Below are 12,322 nucleotides of genomic sequence, written 5' to 3' on the forward strand. Positions count from 1 at the left end.
CCCCCCCCCCCCCCAAAAAAAAACAACAACAACCAAACAAAAACTGCAGCTCTTCTCATTCTTTGAGGGCTTTTAAAGTAGAAATTATATACTCACTTTCTTTAGCAGGAGAGAAGTTATGGGTTGCATATTAAATAAATTGTATAATTCTTTGCTATTTTTTTCCTTTTCAGATGCCAGGTTTCCAAAAAAAAAAAAAAAAAAAAAAAAAAAGAAAAGAAATGGCTGCCACTGTCACTGTTTCATTTTTCTTTATGAGGTCTTGCCATAGCGCTAAATTCCACTAAAAAGTTTAAAGAGTGAATACAGTAAAACAACTTTTTTCTTTCTTTCTTTTCCCCCAAAGAATGCTAAGCGATGCAGGAGCCTAAATTCTATAGACTATATGATTATTCATGCCATTGACTCTGTTTGTCATCTTTCCTCTAGCTACCATCTGTGATGAAAGTGACTTTTTTCAGTATTTAGATTTTTGCGTTCTGCCTCTTCTCCCAGGTTCTAATTGACTGGATTAATGATGTCTTGGTGGAAGAGCGAATCATTGTCAAGCAACTTGAAGAGGACCTCTATGATGGACAGGTGCTGCAGAAGCTCTTGGGTGAGTTGATGCTACAGCAAGGGGCTTTGCTAATGTTCAGAATTAAGCCGAAAGCTGAGAGTCATCTTGCCCAAAGGGCTGGTTTCTTGTTTGGTTTTTCTGATCATGTGAGCATGTAGTTTCTAAAAAATATTTTTAAGTGCCTATTTTCTGCTGATACCTAACCAGCTTCTAAGGACAGCTCAGGCACACAAGCAAAGGAGACATGGCATCACACCTGTAAATTAAAGCAAGCTAGGGAGCCTTACTTTAGGTTGGTTGTGCCCAGTTCTTGGAAGTTTTTGGGCCATTTTGTAAATTCCAAATGGCTTGTCTTTTCAGTTTGGTATTGTTATTTTAAAAATGTTTTTTGGAAAATGTGTGACATTGAGTTAGGGTGGCTTTGTTACGTGCCTTGGGCTGAGAGGGTAGGAAGAGGGATGCCTTCAGTTATTTGTGGCAATTAGTAGAGTAATTTGCAGCAACTCCCTTCTACCTTCATTTTCCCATTGGCAACCAATAACTTCACCCATGAATCCTTCCAGAGTTCTTCAAAGGATGAACTACAGGAAATGGTGCAGTGGTTCATGGGATGCATCTCTGAAGCCATGAAAAGACCTTGAACTGGCAAATGATTAGGCAAATCTACTACAGAAGAACATTAGAGATGTGAATGGGAGTTGCAGGCCTGTTTCCTTAGTCCTTGGGACTTGCGAATTGAAAACAGCTCCCCATGGGTTGTTCTTGGAGCAAGCTAGATAGAGTCAAGGAGTTCAGTCATGCCAGTTTCACTGGCCTTAATGGATGCTGCTTGCTGTGTACCCTCACATGCCACTTAGAAAGTGCCCTCTCCAGTATTCTAATGAGCATTTGCAAGCTTTTAAGCATTGATTAACAATAATGGCTTTATTGTGCAATTAAAACTCCTCAGAACACAGCCTGAGGGAGCTTAATAAAATGGGAAAGCTTTAACAGGGGTTGTTTTGACTGCAACAAGGAGGGTGTTACCAGAATTGCCCGTCACTTTACGGTGTGCTCATTTATTAGGGATATGTTTCTAGGGTCTTTGTAATTCTATCAATGTGCTGCTTGTGTTACTTGTGTTTCTATATGGATCTGTATCTCTCCCTTCTGCAAGTCCTTAGCCCTAATGGAGCTATCTTGCAGGACTCAGTTTTAGTCAAATCAGTCAAATGCGCACACATGCCTGGTTACCACCAGTTTGACTATAAAAGTTATTTATTGCTCAGTATATGAAATGTATAATGGTACTAGTAATAATAGACATGCAAGGAAAAACAAACAAAACAATTACAATATTACCCTGGTTTAATTGAGTATTTGGGGAAACCTAGCTCAAGCTTAACTAATACAATTTAGGTTCAGAAAGCTATGCCTAGAGAGAAAAAGAAAAAGAGAGAGAGGAAGAGGGAGAAAGACAAAGAGAGAGAGAGCAAGAACTGGGATTTCACCGTTCCAAGGCACTCGGGTGATTTGTTGACAAGCAAAGTTTCTAACACGATCGTGGAAGGGAGACAATCTGTTTTTCCCAGCTTCTCGAGAACAACAGCGGATGGTGTCAGAGAGATTTCTCTCTCTTGAAGCACACTGTTTGCTGTTTTAAAGCTTACTTATACCCTTAGTCTAGCCTCTTCAGAGCATTCTTTTAATTGTGTAAATCAAGAGGGTCCCAAGCTATAATTGACAGGGAAAATCCTGTTATATAAACAGTTTAAATTTAAATGAATTACCTTTTTCAGTGACAAGGGTTTATTTGGTTTGGAACATCTCAAAAAACTGATTAACAACCAGGAGAAACATTAAGTTTTAAGGAGTAATTAGACACCTAGGAGCCAGCTTGAAATTATTATGAATATAGAAGATATACTGGAAGGGATACCACATTGCTTCTTCTCACTGTGAAGTCACCATCAGTGTTTTGTATTTTACCTGTTGTGAATTAGCCTCAGCTTAGCATGACTTTCAGATTTTGCAGGCTTAAGGGGATTACTTGGAGTGTTCATAAACTTTGTGGGGAGGACTTCCACCAGTCATCCTGGGAAAAGTATGACAGCATTTGTGGTCAAGGCTCCAGTGGGCTGGACACTGTGATGAATCTTTAACCATTGTTCAAATGTCGCCCATACCCCTTCTGACTTGGTCTTTTGCCTCAGCATTCCCTAACCCAGCAACCAAATTTTAGTCAATCAAGTTTAAATAGGCCTCCCATACTGGGACCGGGGAATGTATGGCCCGAGATGCCTGCTAAACTTTTCTTCTGCTTAGTTTTGGGTAGATGAGGTGTGTGTGTTGGGTGGGGAATAGAAAAGTTCTTAGTCCAGCAAGCTGGGTGCCAGGGCTCCCTCAGGAACACAGAGCTGACAGGTAACAAAGGGTGCAAGAAGCAGAGAAGAGACATCTTCCTTGAGACTGTCTGTATGAACAAAGTTTTGGCTGTGAATCTATGGATTCATTGATTGGATTGCCTGTCTGGCATTCCCTTCTGGTTGTGGTCCCACTTTTCCATCCATATCTAACATGAATTTCCTCTCCCCAAAACGTTAGTATCAGTCAGAAGCTTTTGGCTAGGTGTTTTCTGTGTAGGAGACCCTAGGAAACTATCCTTGTATCCAGGTGCTTTATCTTCAGCGGCTGCTTCGTGAGCCCTTCAGAATGAGTACTTTGTGCTGCCAGTGCTCTACAAGTCAAGTCTGATGTGGCAGGGAAGTGGGACAGGTGGATGCTGAGAACCTGGGACATCTCTGCTTAGGGAGGAATGCATGGCGTGTGACTGCAGACTAAGAGCAAAAGATAGGTAAGGGGAAGATGTGCAGTGCCTGGGCTGTGTATTCCACAAGGGGGGCAGCTGTTATAACAGGTCAGTTACTTTCTGTTGTGGGGGTGGTAGAACACTTAGGAATTGACCTTATGAACACTTAAAATATGCATTTAACTTCATGTACATGTATATCCCTGCTAAAGTCAATGGAATTTCTCATGTAAGTATAATTAGGCAGGTCTGTAAGCATTTGCAGGATCAGAGCTTAGCTGCCTTGGCGTTCCCCTCCCTCTGCCCCTCCCCTTCCCCCACCTTTATTTGCCATGCTAGAACTGTGATTTTATTGCAAATGCTTCTCAAGGGATCATAGTCATTGCCCTTGGGTCCCAATCCCATGCTCCACTCAGTGGTTTCTAGATAGCTTCAACAATACAACCATGGCTGAAGTAATCTGGCTTCTTGCTGTATGATTTAACACAAGATGAGATGAGGTGCATTGTGCTGGGGTGCCACCTTTACTTGGGTTGCACAGTATTTGAGTAAAGTTGGCTATTTATTTAATCTGTGTGGGCACTGTAGCCTTGTTCCCTTCTGTGTGCAAGAGAAATCAGTACATTCACCCTCATTGACTTTGATTGTAATTGTTCCATGGATGTGAGACATTCTCCAAGGAGGTTTCATAACACCATTAAAGTTTTTTAAAAGAAATGTGACAGGTGAAATTTGTTATCTGGCTAATTTTGAAACTGCTCAGAGTAACAGATTAGCAGGTGACTGACAGATTGAGTGAACAGATGAGTATCATTTGCAAAATTTTATTTAGAGAATGAGTAGTACCACTGGGAGGAGCTGAGATTCCACCAGCTCCATGGTATCAGCATGAAAGAGAAGCAGAGTCTTTGCTGGACTAGCAGTATATCTACTCCTGAACTTGTGTATTTGGTATCTCGGAAGCAGTGAATTGGAAGTGTGTAAAGCTACTTCCCCACCAAAAAGTCTATTTTGATGAAGTGGTATTTTCTGATGAAAAACACTAATGGAAAAAAATGCTTCCTATCTCAATAGCACAGTGAATTGACCATCCTTTCCTTGGCTTGGGAAAGAGGAGGGAAGGTACCAGCTCTCTACCTGGATCTTAGAGGAGCAGCCTGAGTTGGTGGTTCCTTCTAGGATTCCAAACAACAACTGGCTGAAATGGTCATGATTCTGGTCAATTTAACTGATTTTATTGCTGTCCATTGCTGATTAGCAGCTGCCAAGTCATCCAACTGACTCCTCACCCTCCAGTACTTATAGTACTACCTCAGGGCTGCTTGGCCTGAGAATCTGGAAACTCATGCCTGACTATGAGACATTCCTTCAAGTGGGCACGGAGGTGTCAGGAAATCAGTCAGGTTTCCAGTGAAAGATCCAAAACCTGTCTAGTGGGCTCCATAACAACACTGTTTCAAAACATAACCTGAAATGTATGTTTGTTTTTTGACAGTCATTTTCTGAGGGATACCATCCTGTCAGAAAATTTCAGACCAGTTCTAAGCCTGAATTGCTTTTTTCCTCCATGTCTTGTCTGATATGTCCTTCTTTTCTGTCTGTTTCCTTAAATATAGAAAAGCTAGCTGACCGCAAGTTGAATGTGGCAGAGGTGACACAGTCAGAAATTGGCCAAAAACAGAAGCTTCAGACTGTTCTGGAGGCTGTCCATGATTTACTCCGACCCCACGGCTGGACGATCAAGTGGAATGTCGACTGTAAGCTCCCTCTGGGAAGCATCTGCTTCAGTGTGATTGCTTCAGGTTTACTGATGCAAATGCAAATGATTGCCCCTTGGTTTGGGCTGCTTATTTCAGAAATGCATCATCTATCCTGATGAACAGTAACTTGATCTGACTTTGCACATTTGAATGCACCTGAGCCAGTTTGAGGAGATGTGCTGATTCACTTATATAACCAGTTTAATTTGACATTTCTGTGAACATGCCTTTCATGCAAGTGCTATCTAAATCACTTTCCTGTGTTTTGTTGATATGCTTGTGTGTATATATGTGTGTTCATGAAGCAAAACTTAGTCATGTTGGTGCATATCTTATGTTCTCCTAAGACCCCTTACCTTTTCCCTGAGGAAATTTATGATTGTGTTGCAAAGGGGCTAGTGGATGGGGAATTGGCAGGTCTGGAATAAGCTCTTGGCTTTGCCTCTGAATTGTGTTATGGACTGCTGCTCCCCCTTCCCTTGTCTCTATTTCCATGTTTTTAAATTTAGGTAATATTTATCTGTATGTCCAGTGTATTAGAGAGAGTTCCTTAATATTTGTAAAATTCTTGTGTGACTATTATTGGAAAGGCCCTGAAGGGGTATTGTTGTGCTAACCAGTTAAGGTTTTTCAATTTTTCCTTCTCCCCCCTCCACCCTCCCTCTCACCTCTAATCCTAGTTGCTTTTGGTTACTGTTTGGAAAGCGTTAGTGTAACAGGGTTCATGGGACAGGTCTCAGACCCAGGAGGCCCTTTCCAGTCCTCTGCCCCTAATGCTGATTTCAACTCTCTTTAATTTAGTGATCCATGGGAAGAATCTCATTTCCATCCTCCACCTACTGGTAGCATTGGCCATGCACTTCCGGGCACCCATTCGACTCCCTGAGCATGTTTCTGTGCAAGTGGTGGTTGTAAGGGTAAGTGGGAATTATGATCATGGTCTTTGAAATTTATGGGCTTTGGGTCTTCTGTATACAATTTTAACCTCCAGTTCACTGAAGAGGAATTGATTCAGTTAACTTGCTCCGAATCTCTACTGTGGATTCATTTAAACTGGTTCAACCCATGAATTAATTGATATGTCTATATTATGGATACTATTATTATTAATTGATATGTCCATATTGTTAGACCCTGACTCCATGCGGTGCCCAACAACCAGGGAGACGACAATCCAATTGCCCATTAACCAGAGCAAGCAGGGAGCAAACACCAGCACGCATTGCTCGCAACAACTTTATTCAGAGTGGAGACAGCTTCAGACTAACTCCCAAAAAACCAACAAACCAGGGAGCTGCACTGAACAATAGTTTTTTCCCCACGTTTGTACACTTTGGTTTATACTCATCAACATTAATTCCGCAATGTCCCTCCTTCTGTTCCACCCATTTTTGCTCCCATCTCAAGCTCCACTCTGTTTTACTGTTTGCTTTATTAGCATGGAATTGCCTATGCATTTTATTCATTTGCATGTCTTTTTGCTATAAGCACATGTCTAAGACCTTGACTCCTGCTTTTCGGTGAATGGGCAGACTTTGACCAAAACCTGGAGGCTTCTTCACCTATCACCATTCACCTTTTTGCATATTTTCATCTTGGATTCTGTTATCAATTAAGTGTTGTTTTTCACATTCCAATCTGTTTTTTAGTCTCAGATTGTACCATCTTCCACCTTTTTTGGGCCCCTGTATCTTATCTCATTCCTCACTGTAGCTGGTTCATAGCACACTGACTTATTTGCTGCTTTTTTCAGAAAAATGGCTAATACAATTAAGATGGTTACTTAGCATAAGCAATGGCTGGCTTAGCTATCATTCTGCCTTGTGGTCAGCAGTTTTTGCTAGGCCACAGGTAAAGCCTTCATTCAGCTGCAAATCCAGTGCTCCCAAGATCCAAATATTGTCACCCTAACACACATTATGGGTTTTTATCATATTTGAATTGTTTTAAGTTAAATTGGAGATATAATCTTTTAAAGTTGCACAAACCAACTAGCTAACCCTGGGGTTAATGACACTAAAAATGTTTTGCACTAGCAATATTGTTGTTTTAAAGCTAAAATTTGTGGAGGGAGGGGAGGGGGAGGCAGGAGGTAGGTTATAATTTGGGGTCTTCATGTTCCTGTCTGAAAGGCATCTACCTGTTATGGATTCTGTAAGGATGAAGCACTGCCAAGTGAATAAAGTATTGGAGCAATAGTCAGAAAATCTGGTTCAGTTGCTTTTTTGCTGTGTGACTTCGATTTCTTGTCACTGATGCCAAATGTCCATAATTCTGACTGAGGACAAGTGTCTGAAAATCAATCACTCAACTTCCCCATCTGTTAAATGGGAGTAAGATAAGCCGTTGTGGTCTCCAATGAGAGAGATGTTAGTGCTTTTTATGCTTAGCAAATAACACATTGAGTAGTCATTTAGTGATCCAGCTGGTCATTTCATTTTCTACTTTCTATGATTCTACCGAGTAAAATTTAAATGTAATGATAACAGCTTGCTGTAGGTTAGAGCAAGAGATGTATTGAGCTCTTGAGAGATGTAATACAAACTGTCCCGTGCCTTTGAAATCTGGATTGTGTTTGATAGCTGAGACCTGTGTAATTTCATCTGGGTTCATCATCCCTCTTTTGTGTGTGCACTGCAGAGTCTTGCAAGCTTAGGTTTTAGAGGGGTCTTTCTCTGCTTTACTTGTCTTAGCATAGAGAGCTTTCATCTCTGCTGTACACGTAATAATATATATATTCTGTGAAATATAATATATTCCACAGAAAACGGAAGAGAATAGCCCTGAGGAAACCTGGTTTTTGCTTAATCACTATTTTATGATTGGTACCACCAGATGATGCTGAGCCTAAGTTCAGGGGCTGGGAGATTTAACACAATAAGGATTAAGCACTGCTTCATATTGACTGTCAGGATGATTGTTTCTTGGTCTTCACTATTACTTTGCTTTGATTGTGAAATAAGCCAGCAATCTGAGCTCCAAAGCCATGTTCATAGTCCCCCAGAGCAACAAGTGTTCATATTAGTCTGTTGGTTGTTATGAACCTTTAAGTAGCTGCCTCAGGTGCTGGCTTAGCAAGGCTATACAGGCACTTCCAGAGTTTCTTTAATGTTTGCATTACTAAATGCTCTCTACAAAAGGCAAGGGAACTCTGAGGTACCTGCCTGTGATAGGGAACAGAACATCCTGAGCTTTCCCTCCCTGCTAACTTCCAGCTCCTGGATTTTCATTGTCACTTAGAACATGAATTCCCATCCATCAGGTATTTATCATGAAGAAGTTTAAAGCAGGAAAATAGAAAGGGACTTATTAGGAAGTCAACATAAAGGCAGTTCTTAAGTCCTGCTCTTGTTGGTTATTTTTTGTGTGGCTCAAGCATTGTCATCTTCCAGGCTTACCTAAACAGGGCCCTTTTTGCCCCTCTCTATTTTCAGATTTGCAGCACATGTGGCCTCAGTGCTAATAAGAAGTCTGGTATTCCTGCAGCAATTCTCCAGTAGGTGGACTTACAGGTCAGAGATAGGGCTGTGTGAAACAGCACCATTTCTTTTCGACTTCTGTTTCACCATTTCGACAGGACAGTGTTTTGTTTCATCAAAACTGTTTTGCTGTTTTGACGTTTTGCCCATAGGCTATAATGGGGAAGCACGAAGCTGCCTATAACTTTGTTATTTCTTGCCTGATTCAAATTAAACTTGCAGGGGTGGTAGCCCCTTCTAAGGCCATGAAGCCTGCCACATTTCTATGAGATGGGTGCAGGCGTTTCTGGGAAACTGCACCTCAAACTCTTCAGAGAAAAACTTGTGTCACTTGTAAGTGTGAAGGCACAGAGAAAGCTCAGTTCAAGCTGTGCTTTTTATGATGTTTTTCCATCCATCCCCCAGAGCACTGGGATTGGAAGGGACCTCAGGGAAGGATCACAGTCACTGGCTAGCTACATAGTCAATATCAGAGCAGTCCTTCCCCCCTTTTCTCTTCCCTCTCCTTAGTTTCTCTTTAGTTGCAGGCAAGCCCAGCTTCGAAACTCGAAATGTTTCAAAACTTTTGAAATGTTTTGACTGCCCTTGTTTTGTTTCAAGGCTGTTTCGATGCCTTTCATTTAGTTTTCTTTAGATTTCGCTATTTTGAGCTTGAAACGAGTCAAAACAGCGTCAAAATGAAGCAGCTGGCGAAATTTTGCACAGCCCTAGTCAGAAGCTGGTATTGAAGTTCTTTCTGGAGATCATCTTAACAACTATTTGTTGCCCAGTATTTAGAGTTCAGTTAGCAAAACTCATTCAGAGGCCAAGGAATATTTAGGAAGGGTTTTAGCCTTGTGATGCTTTGTCTTGAAAACTAAAGCTGGTAGCAGCCTTAATTAATTTAGTCATGAGTCATTTGACAAACCTGCCTTTGTTGTCCGCTTTTGGGAACTGACTTCTTCTAGGCAGCTCAAAGCTTTGAGTGAAGAAAAAAGAAACATTCCATTTTGAATGAAATAGGGAGTCCTTTAGTTTTGCAGGGTTCCCACATACTCAGTGGAAGGACATGCTAGGAAATGTTTTAGTATGTGAAAGCACTAGTTCAGTACTTGGTCAGGAAAATACCAGACCGGTAGATTCAATAGTAGCAACAAACTATGTTCACAGCTAATTTGGATTTTTCCAGGACCTGCTGTGATAGTGTGATTAGAGTCTGCATCATAAGGCCGTGTTTCAGTTAAGTCTGGCTTAAAACCACTTTGTACCTGCATCTTACCCCACGCTGACTCTCTGTAAATTAGAGGAAATCCTCCTGAGGAGTCCAGTAAAGGAGAATAGCTTCCATTCTAAAACAGCCCTTTTTCCCTTATGTTTTCTTGGTAGATTTTGTTGTCATGACATCAAGGTACTGACTCATAGGCTCAGTTAGAGTCTTATACTGTGCAAGCTTCCCACGCATACTGATAGCTGAACTCTGACCTGAGTTAATCATCAAGACTTAGACCTCTCTGGAGACTGAAGCTGCCAATTGTGTGAAATTGTTGGTTGATTTTTGTGTTGTGAACAAATACCCATAGGGGAGTTAGGATGGAGCTGGCAAACTCACTCTCTCCCTTGTGTTTCAGGCAAAAATGAGGTTCTGGTCTCCTGAGGGCAACTGCTAGTGTGTTGAATGTAATTATATATATGCCTCCTAAATATTTATTTGGCTGTCAGTCTGATAGGTAGCACTGTTCTTAGGGTTAACTTCTCTGTCAGATAACTTGCTCCCTACTCCTACAAAAACCTTATTTTACAAGCTACGTAAAATGCATGTGCCCTTTGGGACTCAGAAAAGAGATGGCTGCTGCAAATCACTTAATGAGCTTGCCTTTCATTACAGTTCTAGTTTCTGATTTATATCTTGGTTTCCAGAAACGGGAAGGCCTTCTCCAGACAGCTCATGTTACAGAGGAGCTGACAACCACAACAGAGTAAGCATATGTGTGTGTGTGTGTGTGTGTGTGTGTGTGTGTGTGTTGTGGGGGTGGGGAGGGGGGATGTATTTGTGGGTGACAGAGAGGAGGAGAAAGGTTTAATTTTTCTATGTTGAAGACAGCTACAGATTTCCTTGATTGGATTAAACAAGTGTGAAAGCCTTGATATGTAGTCCCTTTCATATGGAAACTGGTTTATCATTGGAAATCAGCTATGAAGGAGAAATGTTGCACTTCCAAGCTAAGGGGCCAGTATAGGTGTTTGAGAGAGGGTCAACAGGTTGATGTTTTGGGACTCAAAGAGAATAATGCTATCAGAATATCATGAGACTTGTGGAGTGGGTTTCTCCAACTTTATGTCACACTGAGAGCCCAAAAGAATATTTCTTTTACTCCTCGCAGTGGCTTACATTGCTTTGTTTTACCAGCTTTTCACAAGAAAAAGGGCTCAAAATCTATGCTGGCTACAGATGAAGGAAATTTTGTTAACAACGGGCTTACAGAAGCTTCTTCCATCTCACCTAGGCTCCCTGTAGAGTTGGCTCAGCCTTTTATCCCTTTAAAGCTAAATGGAGTGCCATGTGGTTTACTCTGTGTGGGGTGGGGGTCCTTCAGTTGAAACCTTCAAAAATCAGATTATAGGTGCCATGGTGACACTAAAGAACTTACTGAGCTTCACATAGGAGCACAGTTGCCCTGATATCCTTCCCCAAAATTAATCTCACCCCTTAAACCTTGTCCTCTTCCTTAGACGTGATTGGGTTTCTGAGGCATTGTACATTGTTGAATGCTTTCGTGATTTTTTTTTTTTTTTTTTTTTTTAGAGCCAAAGGTGTGAATGTGTCTGTGTGTATGTAGTTTTTTGCATATTTCACTAAGTTTTTTTTTTGGCGGGGGGCAATGTTAAACACTATCTATTTAAAACATAAGTGGCTGGATGTGAGATATAAGTACAAAAATTGCTCACAGACAACAAAATTAAGCCCTAGTCAGAATTTTCTCCAAACTCCTTTGTGCAGCCGGTATAAATCTGCGTATCTCCTGTGACTTCCTCAGCTGTTAGTTCAGACCTAGTTAAGGATTACCTGGAGGGCTTAGATGTATCCAAGTCGGTGGGCCCAGATGACCTTCATCTGTGGGTGCTGAGGGAATTGGCTGGTGTCATTGTGGAGCCATTGGCACGGCTGTTTGAGGACTTCTGGTGTTTGGGGCAAGTCCCTGAGGGCTGGAAAAGGGCCACATTTGTGAGAGCTCTGCAGGGGAAGTGATGTCAAAGGGTAACTAACACAGGTTCGTGTCAGGCTGATCCTGCCTGACTAACCTGGTCTCTTTCTATGACCAGGTAACAAAAAGCTTAGATGTGAAGGAGGAAGTCGATGTTATCTTCTTGGAATTCCAGAAGGCCTTCGACACAGTGTCCCACCCAATTCTGGTGGGCAAGCTGAGGGACTGTGGCATTGGCGAATGCACAGTCACGCAGGTGGCAAACTGGCTCCAGGGGCGCACCCAGAGGGTGGTGGTGGACGGGTCGATGTCGACCTGGGAGGGTGTGAGCAGCGGATTACCCCAGGGCTTGGTCCTTGGGCCGGTGCTGTTCAATATCTTCATTAGCGACCTGGATGAGGGTGTGGAGAGCACCCTGTTCAAGTTCGCTGATGACACCAAGCTGTGGGGTAAAGTGAATACACCAGCAGGCAGGGACCGTACCCAGGCAGACCTGGATAGGTTAGAGAAGTGGGTGGATCTGAACAGGATGCGGTTCAACAAGGGCAAGTGCA

The 12,322-nt window shown here is 42.0% G+C and overlaps 1 protein-coding gene across 3 annotated transcripts in view; it reads left to right on the forward strand.

The window, feature by feature from the left end:
* Positions 1–12,322, forward strand: part of PARVB (parvin beta) — a 171,299-nt gene that overhangs the window by 104,138 nt on the left and 54,839 nt on the right. For all 3 annotated transcript variants that reach the window (XM_019515751.1, XM_019515752.1, XM_019515753.1), the window contains exons 4-7: positions 496–598; positions 4,964–5,104; positions 5,909–6,024; positions 10,483–10,541. In XM_019515751.1, coding sequence (XP_019371296.1) covers positions 496–598; positions 4,964–5,104; positions 5,909–6,024; positions 10,483–10,541 — 419 coding nt within the window. The remainder of the gene's footprint in view (positions 1–495; positions 599–4,963; positions 5,105–5,908; positions 6,025–10,482; positions 10,542–12,322) is intronic.

Source organism: Gavialis gangeticus, unplaced genomic scaffold, assembly GCF_001723915.1.
Source record: "Gavialis gangeticus isolate Ggan-Ray unplaced genomic scaffold, GavGan_comp1, whole genome shotgun sequence".
Classification (NCBI taxonomy): Eukaryota; Metazoa; Chordata; order Crocodylia; family Gavialidae; genus Gavialis; species Gavialis gangeticus.